Source organism: Salvelinus fontinalis, chromosome 2, assembly GCF_029448725.1.
Source record: "Salvelinus fontinalis isolate EN_2023a chromosome 2, ASM2944872v1, whole genome shotgun sequence".
NCBI classification, from domain to species: Eukaryota; Metazoa; Chordata; class Actinopteri; order Salmoniformes; family Salmonidae; genus Salvelinus; species Salvelinus fontinalis.
This window is the reverse complement of record NC_074666.1, coordinates 52,307,007-52,326,271: the sequence shown is the minus strand read 5'-3', so window position 1 is coordinate 52,326,271 and position 19,265 is coordinate 52,307,007. Positions and strand designations below refer to the sequence as shown.

Sequence of the window (19,265 nt, the reverse complement as noted above, 5' to 3'; positions counted from 1 at the left end):
TTTTAAATGGTCTGTTTAAAAAAAATGAAATTTACTTTGGAGGATGGTCCTCTCCTTCCTACTCGGAGGAGCCTCAACTGATAGATTCTACAGACCCTAATGAGTACTCTAAACCCCACTTTTATATTGGCACAAATAATCGTTTTTTCACTATAAGCCCCATATTGTCAACATACCAGTCTGAACATTGTATTTGTCAACAATGGTCTTAAAATAATGTTTTAAAAACATATTTCAAAATAAATTCCTTCTTGCATTTCATTGTAAGCATAATACAAATCGATTAACATGTAGTATCTTTTGAATGAGTTATACTCTTTGCAATGTTTTGAAATGCGGGCTTTTATTTCGAAGGTACATTACCATAGGAAAGTGACATCATCGTTAGTGCTGCTAGCAGAATAGTAGTGTCAGCAGTCAATTCTTCCCAAATGAAGAATTGATCAGAGGGAGGCAACTTTCTAACTGGATGTTAACCATGTATATCGTTCTTCACATATCCATTTTTGTATTATGTACTTTCGGTCAATTTTATGTGAACCAGTTTTGTTTTAGTTTTTAGTTTTGTTCTCATTTTAACAAGGACTTTTCCCTCCATGCTCGGGCGAAGAAACGGGATAGCAACGGGATGGGTGTATAGCGGCATCGGCCTAAAGTGAGATGGGATCAATGCATTGATTTCTTGGGGATTTGTTTCTGGTGTGAAGTTGTGACAATGACTGGATCGATGGAAACTTCTTTCAAACAAGCTTTAAAGAAACCTCCATCACAAAGGACAACAGAGGTAAGCAAGTTAACGTTAGCTATGTGTTCTTGGTTTGAATTTCTCATGTCAAAAAAGTTAGCTAGCTAGCTGGAATAATTATCTTGCTAGCTAGCATTCTAACGCACTAGTTGACGAGGAGCAATGTGTTATCCATTCACCCAGCCAGTCACTCAGTTGGTTTTATTTCCAGGAAGGTGAGAACGAACCACCTTTGTGTGTTTTATATATATGTGTGTGTATATATATATATATATATATATATATATATATATATATATATATATATATATATATATATATATACACACACACTGAAGTTACTCTAGCTAGCTATCCAACCTGAGAGAAAGTTTGTAACTACTGCAATGGAAAGTGAGTGTCAATCTTATTTAGATGACGTCATAAATATCATTCAGTACGGTTTCCCTTTTAAGTTTTCTGAAAACTTGCAGTTTTAAGATTAAACGATAATGCAATTGTTGTCCTGTTCTATTATGGGGGCCTCCGGTCATATGTTCAATAGTATCTCTCTCTGGCTATCATTACTGTTAAGGGTTTTGTGGGACTGTCATCATTACAAGGGATCTATCATCTGAGGATATTCAGCTGTTTCAAAAAGGCAACTACACCCCCCCCCCATTCACACACAATCATCCTTTATAAACAGTAGCCTTTATATGGTGTACCATTTGATAGAACTTTTCCAAATTCTCTGACTTCTGAATGGGCTTGTTTGATTCTACTTTAAGAATACTATTATAATCCATGAATCGTTCCTTCCCCTGTCATCCCACAGAGATGCAGAAGTTATTTTTCTAAACCTCAGCTTAAATTAACTGCTCTTCTCTGACAATCCAAACCTCAGCCCAGTTTAATTGGCATTGCTTTTGCCATAAGGCAATTCCACAGTAACTGACTGAAAATGTTACTAAAACAGATATACTTGAAAAACATTTTCAGATGCGCAGTTTTATAACAGAATGACTGTTTGTGCCATCATTCTGTTACCAAACTTTTCATTTGCACTGTTCTACAAGTAAATGTTTTTGTAAAATGTAGTCTTTGTGCAGGGTTTGTTTAACTCTGCAGTCTTTGGTTTTTGTTTCACACACTTTTTTAAAGTGTACAAATCGGAGTCTCAGCATCACTCTGTTACTGTGCAATTGCCATACTATTTCCCCAAATAGCCTACTCTGTTCAGCTGCAGAACATTTTGAATTGCAAGCACTTTTCAAGGCACAATTGGCTAAATCCTACCTACAACCTAGTTCAAAAGCCAATTTCTTAGACTGATCCACGGTTTTGTTTTCACTCAATGTGCAAAGAGGGGTTTCTGTTCCTTTTTGAGAGAGGGCGAGTGCATAATACAAAGTGACAACACACTCTAAGCAACATGTGTTGGTCCTCAAACATAAACAAAACAGCTGTGTAAAACTACTATTGAGGAAGGTAAGTTTGTCAGGTGAGTGATATGAATGAAAATGTGGTCTTGGTGCTTATCTCGTAGGCAGACATAGGCATTGCGTGCGTTGCTCTCAGATGTAGGGCGTTATGAGTGACTTTTATGCTCCAGGTATGGGCTGCATCCAGAATGGTGGCCTTTTCCCTACATATTACATAATAAACTGCTGATCAAAAGTAGTGCGCTAGGGTACAGGGTGCCATTTGCGATGCACAATGATGTCCGTGTCCTGAGTTTCCTGTTAATCATCCTGCTCTATCCACTAAGAGGCTGTGTCGGTAGAGGTGCCCACTACTGTATGATTTACTGTAGGGTTGTTACGATATCAGTACCGTGCAACTCGGAAGAATTGTAGTAAGGAAACAAAACAAGAAGCTGATATCATTTATTTTCAAAATTTGTATTGGTACAAGACAAGCACATATTTCCAGCCTGTAATGGCTGTGTTGTGTGAAGGCTGCCTGCATGTAAAGCAGCATTCCATGCGGTACTCAGGGCGTGAAGAGGCATATTCCCTCAGAGCCAGTACTGATAGTGAAAGCAGACGCTGCAGGGCCACTCTGAAGTAGGCAGGCTACATTAGTCACAAAGGTCAACGTTTCACCCTGGTGAAGCAATGGGAATTCCTGTTGAATTCCTGAAAACAACACACCCTGAAAGTAAATTGTAGACGCTTTGCAATGTTTTGTTATTTTATACGGAACAAAAATGTAAACGCAACAATTTCAACAAATTCACAGAGTTTACAGTTCATATAGGAAATCAGTCAATTTAAAATGAATTCATTAGGCCTTAACTTATGGATTTCACATCACTGGGCAGGGGCACAGCTATGAGTGGACCTGGGAGGACATATGCCCACACACTTGGGAGCCAGGCCCACCCACTGGGAGCAAGCTCCAGCCAATCAGAATGAGTTTTTCCGAACAAAAAGGCTTTTATTACAGATAGAAATACTCCTCAGTTTCATCAGCTGTCTGGGTGTCTGTTCTCAGACGATCCCGCAGGTGAATAAGCCGGATGCGGAGGTCCTGGACTGGCGTGGTTACACGTGGTTGTGAGGCCGGTTGGACGTACTGCCAAATTATTTAAAATTACGTTGGAGCCGGCTTATGGTAGAGAAATAAACATTTTATTCTCTGGCAATCGCTCTGGTGGACATTCCTGCAGTCAGCAAGCCAATTGCACGCTCCTTCTCAACATGAGGCATTGTGTTGTGTGACACTACTGTACATTTTAGAGTGGCCTTTTATTGTCCTCAGCTCAAGGTGCACCTGTGTAATGATCATGCTGTTTAATGAGCTTCTTGATATGCCACACCTGTCAGGTGGATGGATTATCTTGGCAAAGGAGAAATGCTCACTAACAGAGATGTAAACTGATTTGTTCACCATATTTGAGAGAAATAAGCTTTTTGTGGGGTATTTTATTTCAGCTCATGAAACACTTTAAATGTTGCGTTTTTATATTTTTGTTCGGTATACACGCAGAGCATGTGTCCAAACAGAAGTTTTCACAGCATTAAAGTTTTTTAAAGACTTACATTTTGATGTTTGTCTCTATTATTGTTCTTATCCCTCTATAGGGGCTACCAGAGAAGTAGACTACAAGCTCTTGCTTTTAAAACTGTCGCCCTGGTAGTCTTATTAAAGTGTATTTATTACTTTGCGAAACTGGTCTGGAATCCCTGTCTGTCAGTTTGACTCCCCTCTGTGTGAGTTATAGAAAAGGAAAGTGGGCCTTGTAACGCCTCTCTCCCACCGGCAGCGTCATTGCGTGTTTGGTACACCAGAAGTACACTGGTTTCCAATGGAACGCTGCGTTTGTCTTGCAGCGTTGCAGTTGCAGTGCGTTCTGTGTTCTTTTTGGTGCGTAGGTTAGATAAAATTTGACGCATACGTTGGATATATGTGCAGACTTGACAGAAATGGTAGCAGAAGGTGAAGGTTGAACTTCTGTTGCATACATATCCAGTAAAAAATGTGGATTACGTAATGAAAAAAGTTTGACTGCAGAGTTTGATACACGGCATTGATGCAATGACGCTGTCGGTCTGATCGAGGCGCGGCGACTCTCCTATTCTTTCAAGGCAGCTCAAATATATAGGTCACAAACATCCTGCATACAACCCAATGAGATTGAAGTTAGCACAATAACATTCCACTCAATAGCCTTGCGCAGGTACACTAGAGAAGGACCTGGAAAATGTGAAGTTTATTTGAGTGTCTTTGGACATAGAAGTCTACATTGGGCTTTGTCCATTCTTTCTCTTTTGCATTGTGTTCCCTTTAAGAAGATGGGCTATATTAAAAAAAAGCTAGTGATAGGGCTCCCGAGTGAACCAGCGGTCTAAGGCACTGCATCTCAGTGCAAGAGGTGTCACTACAGACCCTGGTTCGATTCCAGGCTGTATCACAACTGCCCGTTACTGGGAGTCCCATAGGGCGGCGCACAATTGGCCCAGCGTCGTCTGGGGTTAGGGTTCGGCCGGGGTAGGCCGCCGTTGTAAATAAGAATTTGTTCTTAACTGACTTGCCTAGTTAAATAAAGTTAAAATATAAAAAAAATATATATTTGAGATCTGGACAATTTGGAGTAGAACACTGCTCATGCAGCAAGTCTAAACAACCACAGTTTCCTGGGCTGATGAGCCATGATGCCTTTATTTTCCCTTCAATTCATATATTGGCACTTTTATTTGAGGTGATCTTGTTTAGGGTTGAATTTTATGTACTGTCATTGACAGAATGGTACTGTCTTAAGACCAATGTTGAGACTATGGAAAAGCTGAGTCACTCAGTACAACACAATACCTTATTGCAGTCAGTCCCACATTTCCTCTCGGTCTGGTCCTCCTCTAAACAATGCTCTGGAAGTGGAACATCTGTTTCTTGGTTTAATTGCAAGGCTATGCACCCGCCCCCTCTCACACGTTCTTTTGTTATCTCTAAAGCCCATTTTCGGACACAAACACGGACGGGCAAGACACCAAAATATTTTTTTGTGGCATTGCTTCAAAACACTCGGTTAAAATACCTTTACAAGTGGTAATTTTGACAACTTGACGCACACACCCACAGAGTACAGATTGTGCCGATTCTGAACATTGGCTCTACTGGCAGTCCACTTCAGAGCACTAACATGAAAGAATGAAGCTGGACCGGAACTGACTCTTTAAATCCCTAATTTAGCTGACGCGTGCGACAAGAATGCAACGTGCACACCTCTTGCATGCCGGGAATATGAGCTGGTTCCGTGAAGTGCCCTCCCCTCAGGCTGTTCACTCATTGTGATGGAAGTTATCAGGTCTGGAGCTGCTGGTGACTAAGGCAGCGCTATCAGTATCTACTGGTTTTCATGTCTATGGGTTGGCCCAAAGGAGAACAACTGCCCCCTCATTGATGCCACAGAATTTAAGGGCTGATCACTGTACTGCTGGCATTGTTTGCAGATAACAGGATCCCCCATTATAGGTAATGGGAAAATTGAATTTTTCATGTAAAAAAAAAAAAACGTTTAGAAGACAATCATGGTACCAATAATTGCTTCTAATACACCAGATGAACAGTGCATTCAGAAAGTATTCAGACCCCTTTTTCCACATTTTGTTACATTACAGCCTTATTCTAAAATGGATTAAATCGTTTTTTCACCTCATCCATCTACACAATAGCCTAAAACTGAAATATTACATTTACATAAGTATTCATACCCTTTACTCAGTACTTTGTTGAAGCACCTTTGGCAGCGACTACAGCATCGAGTCTTCTTGGATATGACGCTACAAGCTTGGCACACCTGTATTTGGGGAGTTTCTCTCATTCTTCTCTGCAGATCCTCTCAAGCTCTGTCAGGTTGGAGGGGGAGCTTCTATGCACAGCTTTTTTCAGGTCTCTCCAGAGATGTTCGAACGGGTTCAAGTCCGGGCTCTGGCTGGGCAAATCAAGGACATTCAGAGACGTGTACTGAAGCCACTCCTGTGTTGTCTTGGCTGTGTGCTTAGGGTCGCTGTCCTGTTGGAAAGGGAACATTCGCTCCAGTCTGAGGTGCTGAGCGCTCTGGAGCAGGAGCTCTCTGTACTTTGCTCTGTTCATCTTTCCCTTGATCCTGACTAGTCTCCCAATCCCTGCCGCTGAAAAAAATCCCCACAACATGATGCTGCCACCACCATGCTTCACCGTAGGGATGGTATTGGCCAGGTGATGAGCGGTGCCTCGTTTCCTCCAGACGTCACGCTTGACATTCAGGCCAAAGAGTTCAATCTTGGTTTCATCAGACCAAATAATCTTGTTTCTCATGGTCTGAGAGTCCTTTAGGTGCCTTTTGGCAAACTCCAAGAGGGCTGTTGTGCGTTTTACTGAGGAGTGGCTTCCGTCTGGCCACTCTATCTTTAAAAGCCTGATTGGTGGAGAGCTGCAGAGATGGTTGTCCTTCTGGAAGGTCCTCCCATCTCCACAAAGGAACTCTGCAGCTCTGTCAGAGTGACCATCGGGTTCTTGGTCACCTCCCTGACCAAGGCCCTTCTCCCCCAATTGCTGAGTTTGGCCGGGCGTCCAGCTCTAGGAAGAGTCTTGGTGGTTCCAAGCGTCTTCCATTTAAGAATGATGGAGGCCACTGTGTTCTTGGGGACCTTCAATGCTCCAGACATTTTTTGGTATCTTTCCCCAGATCTGTGCCTCAACACAATCCTGTTTCGGAGCTCTACTGACATTTCCCTCAACCTCATGGCTTGGTTTTTGCTCTGACATGCACTGTCAACTGTGGGACTTTTATATCGACAGGTGTGTGCCTTTTCTAAATCCTGTCCAAATCTGTTGAATTTACCACAGGTAGACTCCAAAACATTTGTAGAAACATCTCAAGGATGATCAATGGAATCAGGATGGCCCTGAGCTCAATTTGAAGTCTCAGTAAAGGGTTTGAATACTTCTGTAAATACGGTATTTCAGGTTTATTATTTTTAATTAACATTTCTAAACTGTTTTCACTTTGTCATAATGGGGTATTGTGTGTAGATTGGTGAAAGGAAAACATAAGAATAAAGCTGAAACCTGACAGTGGAAAAAGTGAAGGGGTCTGAGTACCTTACGAATGCACTATGTCCTTGAACCAATTTAAAAACAATCACACACAGAAAAGGTTATAAGGATACATTATGGCACTGGTGGGTATGGCTGCTGTTTTACAGGCTCCTAATCAATCGTGCTGTTCTGTGTATGTGTTATCGTGTTTGTAACTTTTTCTGTACATAATGTTTCTGATATGTCTCTTATGACTGAAAAGAGTTTTTGGACATCAGAACAACAATTACTCACCTCGGACTGGATGAAGATTTTTTTTCTTTAACGAATCAGAGGGCAAAAATGTACGGCTCCTCCCAGATGAGGCCCAAATCCTGTCATTCGCATATAGGGGAGATGCCGATACAGGGGTGCAGATCCAGGTGCTTGGTGAGAATTCAACAGCGAGTGGATAATCCACCTTTACCATCCGTCCTACTGGTGAATGTCTAATCACTGGAGAATAAACTGGATGAGCTCCGTTCGAGACTATCCTTCCAACGGGACATTTAATATCTTATGTTTCACCAAGTCGTGGCTGATCGAGGACATGGATAATATACAGTTGGCTGGGTTTCTCGTGCATCGGCAAGACAGAACAGCAACCTCTGGTAAGACGAGGGGTGGTGGTCTGTCTATTTGTCAACAACAGGAGTGCGCGATCTCTAATATTTAAGGAAGTCTTGAGGTTTTGCTCGTCTGAGGTAGAATTTTCATCTATATTTTTTGTAGCTGTCTATTTACCACCACAAACCGAATCAGGCTCTTAGACCGCACTCAATGAGCTATGTAAGGCCATAAGTAAATGAGAATTCTCACCAGAAGCAGCACTCCAAGTAGCTGGGGACTTGAATTACCTAATTTCCATCAGCATATCGCGTGCGCATAAAGATGCATACAAAGCTCTCCCTCGCCTTTCATTTGGAAAATCTGACCACAATTCTACCCTCCTGATTCCTGCTTACAAGCAAACACTCAAGCAGGAAGTGCCCAGTGATGCTAGCCTACCAGACAAGCTAAATGCCTTCTATGCTCACTTCGAGGCAAGCAACACTGAACCATGCTTGAGAGCACCAGTGATCATGCTCTCCGAAGACCTTTAAACAGGTCAACATTCACAAGACCACAGGGCCAGACGGATTGCCAGGGCGCGTACTCTGAGCATGTGCTGACCAACTGGCAAGTGTCTTCACTAACATTTTCAAACTCTCCCTGACCGAGTCTGTAATACCTACATGTTTCAAGCAGACCACCATAGTCCCTGTGCCCAAGGAAGCGAATGTAACCTGCCTAAATGACTACTGCTTGTAGCACTCACGTCTGTAGCCATGAAGTGCTTTAAAAGGCTGGTCATGGCTCACATCAACACCATCATCCCAGAAACCCTAGACACACTTGTTATGGGAATTGTATGAATAATGACTAAACGATGTATACATTTAACGTAGAATTATAACTAACAGAATTGTATCCTGTCTGAGGAATCATGTTTGTCCATAAGAAAGAGGGACTGTTGGTAGGCAAGGAACTGTGGCAGACAACTTGTGACCACTGTGAAACTGATAACAGGGATGGAAGTCTCCCCACCCAGGGAGGGGAGAGACCTTGGGCTTGTAGTAGATCGTCCGCCACCTGTTATACATTGTAGGACTTGTGAACTATGTTGCCATTGTATCTGAGAGGAGGGACGTTTATGACGAAATGTGAGGTATATAGACCAATGTACCGGAAATGATAAGCAGAGCTCTCTAAATAAACATTCCTGACAATTGTAGCTGGGCCTACGCTTGATTCATTTCAACCAGTTTCTTACAAATTCTGGGTTTTAGGCTGAGTAATTAATTCAATTGGGTATTATGAACAACTGAGAACAAAATTCTCTTAACAATACTACAATTTGCATATCGCGCTAACAGATCCACAGATGACACAATCTCCATTGCACTCCACAGTGCCTTTTCCCACTTGGACAAAAGGAGCACCTATGTGAGAATGCTGTTAGTTGACTACAGCTCAGCTTTCAACACCATAGTGCCCTCACTAAGCTAAAGACCCTGGGACTGAACACCTCCCTCTGCAACTGGGTCCTGGACTTCCTGAAGGGCCGCCTCCAGGTGGTAAGGGTAGGCAACATGCACCTGCCACGCTGATCCTCAACATGGTGGCCCCTCAGGGTTGCGTGCTTACTCCCTTCCTGTGCTCCCTGTTCACCCACGTCTGCGTGGCCACGCATGACTCCAACACCATCATTAGGTTTCCCAAAGTCACAACGGTGGTAGGCCTGATCACCAACAACGATAAGACAGCCTACAGCAAGGAGGTCAAAGACCTGGCAGTGTGGTGTCGGGACATCAACCTCTCCCTTAACGGGAGCAAGACAAAATAGCTGACCGCGGACTACAGGAAAAGGGGGGCCAAGCACGCCCCCATTCACGTTGACGGGGCTGCAGTGGAGCAGGTTGAGAGCTTCAAGTTCCTTGGCGTCCACACCACTAACAAACTGTCATAGGCCAAACACAACAAGACAGTTGTGAAGTTGCCACAACAACGCCTATTCCCCCTCAGGAGACTGAAAAGATTTGCCATAGATCATCAAAGCTCTACAGCTGCACCACTGAGAGCATCCTGACTGCTTGCATCACTGTTGGTATGGCAACTGCTCGGCATCCGACCGCAAGTCACTACAGAGGTTAGTGCGTACAGCCAAGTACATCATTGGGGCCAAGCTTCCTGCAATCCAGAACCTCTATACCAGGCAGTGTCAAATTAAGCACCTACAAAATGTTAGACTCCAGCCACTCTAGTCATAGACTGTTCTCTCTCCTATCGCAAGGCAAGCCGGAGCACCAAGTCTAGGTGATGCAACCTGTCACGATGCTCTTGATGGTGCAGCTATATAATTTTTTGAGGATCTTTGGTCCCATGCCAAATCTTTTCATCCTCCTGAAGGAGAGGAATTAATTGTATCATGTGATCAATGTTTTTTTTTGGTCCATTCATATACAGTCATTTGGTTGACCCTTTATATGTTTGGGAATCCCATTAGCTTTGGATTGTTTGGCATCGGCACACCTTTCCCCCAAGCCTGTTAAATAGACATGTACATGGAGACATGTAAAACATTGGGTTGTCTTTTGTGTTGTCATGGCTATGTGCCTTTTGTTATGAAGGTGTGCCTCAAGTTGAATGCAATGTCTAGTTGAAAGTCAACTGGAATGATTTTGCCAGCTAGGAAGTCGCCTAGGCTAACCTTACTGCAGGATGTTCAGATGTATTGTAAAAGTCCACGCGCTACCTCACTTCCTGCCCTTTGACACATAGTTAAGGATTACACAAATGTATTTCCCAATGCTTGTTAACATGTTATCTTCTTATCAGAAAATAGCAGCAGCAGCAGCACACACTACATGCAGCCAGCGGCTTGCTTTATGCCTCTCCTGGCTCAGAGGCTCTGCCCATGCTGTGTGAGTTATGAGGTCGGTTTCAGTCCTCCTCTGTTTAGACTCCAGTTAGCCCACTGCGCCTCCTTTGGAGCCCCTTGTTTAGTTGGTGCTGCTGGATGGTAACGAGGAGGATGGGAGCTGCAGCAGGGAGCGTTATGTGGATCCTATTGAGCTCCTCATAAGCACTGACCCTGTCGCTATGGGCTACATAGAGCAGAGGTTGTGACCTGGGAAGTGACTTAGTGCTCCCCCTTCCTGCCCTGTCGTATGGGGCCCGGCCCAAGTGTCTTCCCATTCTTGAGGAGGAAATCAGTTTTTTTTCTTCAATGCTGCGATTCAATGGAGAAGGCTGATCTGTTGATTCAAGCCGTTGAGAAAAGAGAGCACATCCCTGCGGTGTCCAACGTTAACTTTTTTTTCTTCTCGCTGGCCCGGACAAGTTTATAAATGCATTTGGGTCATGCAGGGCCCAGGTTGACATGCTTTGCAGACCTTTAAATGTAGGTAAATTTGCCAGTGCCAAACGAAAGCTGCTGGCCCAAATAAAATAAAAATACTGTCCCGGGCCAAGATCTTTCAGAAAAGCTGATGATGCATGCAGTATTTCAATAGTCGATGATTTTTATCTTTCCTTTGCGGGCTGAGTAAGGAACCAATAGCCTATAATAACAACCTCCATACATAAATAATCAAATGTTAACTTGACGTACAGAGCCTTCAGAAAGTATTCACATCCCGTGACTTTATCCCCATTTTGTTGTAACAACTTGAATTTAAAATGGATTAAATTTATATTTTTTTGTCACTGACCTAGACACAATATCCCATAATGTCAGTGGAATTATGTTTTCAGAAATGTTTTTGCAAATTTCATAAAAAATCTGAATCTAGGTTTCATCAGACCAGAGAATCTTGTTTCTCATGGTCTGAGAGTCTTTAGGTGCCTTTTGGCAAACTCCAAGCGGGCTGTCGTGCCTTTTACTGAAGAGTGGCTGCCGTCTGGCCACTCTACCATAAAGGCCTGATTGGTGGAGTGTTGCAGAGATGGTTGTCCTTCCGGAAGGTTCTCTCATCGCCACAGAAGAAATCTAAAGCTCTGCCTGAGTGACCATCTGGTTATTGGTCACCTCCCTGCCCAAGGCCCTTTCCCCTGATTGCTCAGTTTGGCCGGGCGTCCAGCTCTAGGAAGAGTCATGGTGGTTCCAATCTTCTTCCATTTAAGAATGATGGAGGCCACTGTGTTCTTGGGGACCTTCAATGCTGCAGAAATGTTTTGGTACCCTTCCCCAGATCTGTGCCTCGTTGATACATTCCTGTCGTATGGCTATACCTTGGTTTTTGTTCTGACATGCACTGTCAACTGTGCGAAATAGGCAGCTGTGCCTTTTTCTAAATCATGTCCAATCAATTGAATTTACTACAAGTGGACTCCAATCAAGTTGTAGAAACATCTTAAAGATGATCAATGGAAACAGGATACACCTGAGCCTAAATTCAAGTCCCATAGCAAAGGGTCTGAATAGCTATGTATTTTAATAAATTCGCAAAAAAAACGAAAGAAAAAAACGTTTTTTGCTTTGTCATTATGGGGTATTGTGTGTAGATTGAGGATATTTTTTATTTAATCAATATAGAATAAGGCTGTAACGTAATAAAATGTGAAAAAGGCAAGGGGTCTGAATATGCACTGTATATTAAAGAATACACAATCTGTTACAGGTATACTGCTGTTTTTGTTTGGAGAATACAAGCTAAATAGTAATTTTGCATTCCATGCGGATTGACAATGTAGTGCAGTACCTGTATGAGGTTTGATTATACTAAGTAAATGATAAGGAACATACAGTATAAATACATTATGTATATCTTGTTATATTTATTGTTGGTCAATTTATTTGGTGTGTGTATATAGTATTATTTATGATTTGACCAAGCGACAACCTTATGTGTTGTGCAAGAAGTTGGGCTATTGTATTAGTAGCTAGCTATATTGCTGTAAAAGCATTGGACCACATTCTAGCTAGTGTCCATCACTGATACATGCAGTAGTTGCTTTTCTTTGCTCCCTACAAAAAGCTTTAGGGCCAACTGTTATATTGTGTGTCTAGTAGCCAGCTAGTGGGGATATTGGCTATGACCATAGGCATTGTAGAACAACAGAGCTACAATGTATAACCTCAATATCTCCCTCCTGTACTCCATCCTGCATGTTGGACAGGAAGAAGCCATAGCTCAGTCTCGCCTCAGTATGTTTTTGTAGTTTTTGTAGTTTTTTTACCCTCACTAGGCCAGAGTGTATGCATTACAGAAACCGTTTACCATTTAAGAACCAAACAGAAGCAAATGGAGAAACTAAAAAGGTGAGGGACCTACCTGAATTTGTCCAATAGAAACTCTTGTTTGTGTTTTCTGTTTGGAGTAAACGGTTTTGCAACAGACTAAATGTCTTGGAACAGAATCAGCATAATGATTACACCCCTGCTTGCATCTGACACTGAATAGTTTTTTTCTGATGGTTCTATTTTGCTTTGCTGTATGTGTAGACATTTCTGCAACTTGGAAAATGTGACATGGGAGATGCTTCCTCTGTAGAGGTTGGCCCCTGGACATATTTCTGACGCCGGTTGCAATGTCAGTGATGTCACCGAACATGACACATCTGTCCACGATTTGTGACACAGGCATGCAGCCAGCTCTTCTTCTCATCAGGTGAACCACTACTGACGTGGTCAGGAATGAAACATCTGTTGAGACAAATTGAAAAAAAGTGTAACGACAATGATAAATACATATTTGTTAATGCGATAGACATGACAAAAAGGCTATGATATTTCAACAACATTAAACGTGCAATATGCAGAAATCGCTCCAGCGTTTCCTGGTTGCTAAAATTCGAATAGTTCGCCTAATTTCAGTTTATGACAAAACAAGCAATGTATAGTGTAGAACAGGGGTTTCCAAACTTTCACTTGGGGGCACTGTTCATGAGAGAATGTTGCAGGTTTAAAAGCTTATTTCCTACAATTCTACAGACCTTGTCATGGGGTGCAAAGAACATTTAGCAGTTTTTTAAAAGCACATTTTGTTGCTGTTTTATACATTTTGCCATTTCTAATGTGTATTCATGTGATATTTGAGTGACAAAATGACAACAATATCTATTGCCTAAAAACCTAAATAAATAAAAAAACGCCACAGAGGGAAATCTAGTGCTCTCTGATTGACCATCGGGTTATTGGTCCCCTCCCTGACCAAGGCCCTTTCCCCCGATTGCTCATTTTTGCCGGGCGACCAGCTCTAGGAAGAGTCATGGTGGTTCCAATCTTCCATTTAAGAATGATGGAGGCCACTGTGTTCTTGGGGACCTTCAATGCTGCAGAAATGTTTTGGTACCCTTCCCCAGATCTGTGCCTCGATGATACATTCCTGTCTGCAATAATGCCCTTTTTTGGGGGGGTAAACTCATTCTAATTGGCTGGACCTGGCCCCCCTTTGAGTGGGCCTTGCTGCCAAGTGGGTGGGCCTATACCCTCCCAGGCCCACCCATGTCCAGTCATGTGAAATCCATAGATTAGGGCCTAATTTATTTATTTTAATTTACTGATTTCCTTATATGAACTGTGAAATTGTTGAGTTTTGTTTTTGCTCAGTATAGTTTGTTTGCCTTTTTGAATTGTTCATATTTCTTAACTAAACAGACTTCAAGGGGCCTTGTGTTCTAACCGTCACCCTAGGCCAATTATCATGTTAGTAGTAACAATGTGTCAAGAGCAGAATTCTCAGCGCTTGAACTTCTATCAGTCCTGCACAGAGAATGTATTTCTTGGGACTTTGAACAAAAGAGTAAGCAGCAAGCGATAGATGCACTCGAAGTACAATATGTTGTTCTGCGTGTCCCTTCCCAGTACACCAAATGCTGCTATGTTCCCCTGATAAGATGCCATTCCCCCAGGGCTACCGACATGTTTGTGCTGCCAAGGTGATAAGTGACACTGTTGTCACCATCACGGGAGCCATGTTCAGTCAACATACCATCTTATTTCCCATGCAAATGTATTCAAACCGGGGGATGTGGTTGAGGGCTCTTCTTCTTTAAATTTGGGCTAATCCCTATTGTCACGTCCATTTTTATAATATCACCGCAGTTCATTTCGGGCGGCAGGTAGCCTAGCCGTTAAGCGCGTCGGGACAGTAACTGAAAGGTCGCTGGTTTGAATCCCCGAGCCGGCAAGGCAGTTAACCACCAAACAACTGCTCCCCGGATGCCGATGACGTCGATTTTTAAGGCAGTCCCCGCACCTCTCTGATTCAGAGGGGTTGGGTTAAATGCGGAAGATGCATGTCAGTTGAATGCATTCAGTTGTGCAACTGACTAGGTATCTCCCGTTCCCTGTTTTTAAAAAGTGTCCTTTTCTGTGTATTTAATATCCACCAGCCACACGGTTGTCTGGAAAAATCTTATTGTACTTGACTTGTGTCTTAACAGAAGCAGATTTGCCTTCAAGTTAAACACCTAGCTAGGCCTTGCAGGCAGCCTGTGGACTCAGACAAGTAAAAGCATGTAGGCCACAGCCTCACAGAACCTGTCGTTTTCCTCTGTCACTGATCTATGTAGCTAGCTACAGTATTGTATGCCTTCAGAAAGTGTTCCTACCCCTTGACTTATTCCACATTTTGTTTTGTTACAGCCTGAATTTTAACATTTTATTTAAAAAAAAATTCTCTCACCAATCTACACACAATACCCCATAATGACGGTGAAAACATGTTTTCAGAAAGTTTTGCACATTTGATTGGAAATGAAATACAGACATATCGAATTTACGTGAGTATTCACACCCCCCGAGTCAATACATGTTAGAATCACCTCTGGCAGTGATTACAGCTGTGCGTCTTTCTGGGTACTTCTCTAAGACCGTTGTACACCTGGACTACAATTATTTGCACATTATTCTTTTCGAAATGATTCAAGCTCTGTCAAGTTGGTTGTTGATCATTGCTAGACTGCCATTTTCTTGGCATAGATTTTCAGGCCGATTTTAAAAGTCAAAACTGTAACTAGGCCACTAAGGAACATCTTGTCTTGGTAAGCTACTCCAGTGTATATTTGTCCTTGTGTTTTAGGTAATTGTCCTGCTAAACCAGGTTTTCCTCTAGGATTTTGCCTGTGCTTAGCTCTTCTGTTTCTTATTATCCTAAAAGTCTCCCTAGTCCTTGCCAATGACAAGCATATCCATAACACGATGCAGCCACCACCATTCTTAAATGTCTTTTGTACTCCGTGATGTGTTGGATTTGCCCCAAACATAACGCTTTATATTCAGTACTAGAGGTCGACCGATTAATCGGAATGGCCGATTTAATTAGGGCCGATTTTCAAGTTTTCATAACAATCAGTAATTTTGGACGCCGATATTTTTAAAATCATTTTTATTATTTTTATTTTTTACACCTTTATTTAACTAGGCAAGTCAGTTAAGAACACATTCCTATTTTCAATGACTGCCTAGGAACGGGGGGTTGACTGCCTTGTTCAGGGGCAGAACAACAGATTTTTACCTTGTCAGCTCAGAGATTCAATCTTGCAACCTTACGGTTAACTAGTCCAACGCTCTAACCACCTGCCTCACGAGGAGCCCGCCTGTTACGCGAATGCATTAAGAAGCCAAGGTAAGTTGCTAGCTAGCATTAAACTTATCTTAGAATAAACAATCAATCAATCATAATCACTAGTTAACTACACATGGTTGATGATATTACTAGTTTATCTAGTGTGTCCTGCGTTGCATATAATCGATGCAGTGCGCATTCGCGAAAAAGGACTGTCGTTGCTCCAACGTGTACCTAACCATAAACATCAATGCCTTTCTTAAAATCGATCGATACACAGAAGTATATATTTTTAAACCTGCATATTTAGCTAAAAGAAATCCAGGTTAGCAGGCAATATTAACCAGGTGAAATTGTGTCACTTCTCTTGCGTTCATTGCACGCAGAGTCAGGGTATATGCAACAGTTTGGGCCGCCTGGCTCATTGCGAACTAATTTGCCAGAATTTTACGTCATAATTATGACATAACATTGAAGGTTGTGCAATGTAACAGGAATATTTAGACTGATGGATGCCACCCGTTAGATAAAATACAGAACAGTTCCGTATTTCACTGAAAGAATAAATGTTTTGTTTTCAAGATGATTCCGGATTCGACCATATTAATGACCTAAGGCTCGTATTTCTGTGTGTTATTATGTTATAAATAAGTCTATGATTTGATAGAGCAGTCTGACTGAGCGATGGTGGGCACCAGCAGGCTCGTAAGCATTCATTCAAACAGCACTTTTGTGCGTTTTGCCATCAGCTCTGCTGTTTATGAAATCAAGCCTATCAACTCTCGAGATTAGGCTGGTGTAACCGATGTAAAATGGCTAGCTAGTTAGCGGGGTGCGCGCTAATAGCGTTTCAATCGTCACTCGCTCTGAAACTTGGAGTAGTTGTTCCCCTTGGGTAACGCTGCTTCGAGGGTGGCTGTTGTCGATGTGTTCCTGGTTCGAGCCCAGGTATCGGCGAGAAGAGGGATGGAAGCTATACTGTTACACTGGCAATACTAAAGTGCCTATAAGAACATCCAATAGTCAAAGGTATATGAAATACAAATGGTATAGAGAGAAATAGTCCTATAATAACTACAACCTAAAACTTCTTACATGTTAAAAGGAACCACCAGCTTTCATATGTTCTCATGTTCTGAGCAAGGAACTTAAATGTTAGCTTTCTTACATGGCACATATTGCACTTTTAAAACACTTTGTTTTTGCATTATTTAATCCAAATTTAACATGTTTCATTATTTATTTGAGGCTAAATTGATTTTATTGATGTATTATATTAAGTTAAAATAAGTGTTAATTCAGTATTGTTGTAATTGTCATTATTACAAATAAACAAAAAAAAATCGGCCGATTTAATCGGTATCGGCTTATTTTGGTCCTCCAATAATCGTTGACAAATCATAATCGGTTGACCTCTATTCAGTACATAAAGTACATTTATTTGCCACATTTTTGGCAGTTTTACTTTAGTGTCTTGTTGCAAACAGGATGCATTTAAAAAAATATTTGTATTCTGTACAGGCTTCCTTCTTTTCACTCTGTCATTTAGGTTAGTATTGTGGAGTAACTACAATGTTGACACATCCTCAGTTTTCTACTATCACAGCCATTAAACTCTAACTGTTGTAAGTTACACCATTGGCCTCAAGGTGAAATCCCTGAGTGGCTTCCTTCCTCTCCGGGAAGGACGCCTGTATCTTTGTAGTGACTGGGTCTATTGATACACCATCCAACGTGTAATTAATAACGTCACCATGCTCATGTCTCTTTTTTTTTACCATCTCCCAAATAGTGCCCTTCATTCCAAAGCAATGGAAAACCTCCCTGGTCTTTGTGGTTGAATCTGTGTCAGAAATTCACTGCTCGATTGAGGGACGTTACAGATAATTGTATGTGTGGTGTACAGAGATGAGGTAGTCATTCAAATCATTTTATTGCACACCGAGTGAGCCGATGCAACTCATTATGTGATTTGTGAAGCTCATTTTTACTCCTGAACTTATTTTGGCTGCCATAACGAATGGGGTTTAATACTTATTGACTCCCACACCTTTCCGCCATTCATTTTGTATTCATTTGTAAACATTTCAAAGAACTTAATTCCACTTTGACATTGTGGTACTCTGTCTAGGCCAGTGACGCAACATCTGAATGTAAGCCATTTTTAAATGCGTACTCTAACATAACAAAATGTGGAAAAAGTCAAGGGGTGTGAATGCTTTGTAGACACTGTAAGCCCAGCCGCCCACCCTCAAACACTTATTTTCGGGCTGGCAGCAGAGAGACTACAGCCTCACCAAAGTGAGCTCAGCACTCTGCTCTCTCTCACAAGGTGTCTTCCAGGCTTATGGGTAGAGAGAAAACAACCGTAGCCCTTAACTTTTTTTGTTATATCTACAATTTAGAATAAAGAGTAAACCCAGAGTTTTTTTTTTTTTTTTTTTTTTTTTTTTTATAGCTTGGATTTTGACTTGGAGTTAGAGCCTTTGCTCAAGTTTGACATCCTAAGTTGTTGTCATAACTTTGCTGTTCTCTTCAGCCGTCGTCGAGTCTAAAATATCAATCTCTGCGAATTAGTTAAGATTACATAATGGCAAAAAAAAATGGTGTTTTCCAGCCGAGCTTTTGGCTGTGTTGTCTGGCACAGGGGCTGGTGGATAGATGACAGCTGTACTGTAGTGTGGCGATGGTACAGCAGCACTCTACCTTTTTTCCATGATGCCCCATTACTACCCTGGGCTTTCTATAAACTTCTTGTTTTTTTTCCCCACAGGCTTTTAAGGATTTCACTAAAGACCCACTTTTTATTTTTACACCGTAAGGGATCAACCGCTTTGAAAGTATCGACTTTGGGGGGCCAAGGAACCTCACTGCCCCCTTCTAAAAGCGCCATACTGTACATATAGGCAGTGGTGGGAAAAGTG

At 41.9% G+C, this 19,265-nt stretch overlaps 1 protein-coding gene across 10 annotated transcripts in view; it reads left to right on the top strand.

Moving 5' to 3' along the window:
* The first annotated feature begins 410 nt into the window (after window positions 1-410).
* LOC129820886 (rap guanine nucleotide exchange factor 6-like) overlaps window positions 411-19,265 on the top strand; it is a 134,223-nt gene continuing 115,368 nt past the window's right edge. For all 10 annotated transcript variants that reach the window (XM_055878012.1, XM_055878029.1, XM_055878003.1 and 7 more), the window contains exon 1: window positions 411-784. In XM_055878012.1, coding sequence (XP_055733987.1) covers window positions 716-784 — 69 coding nt within the window. In that variant the 5' untranslated portion in view covers window positions 411-715. The remainder of the gene's footprint in view (window positions 785-19,265) is intronic.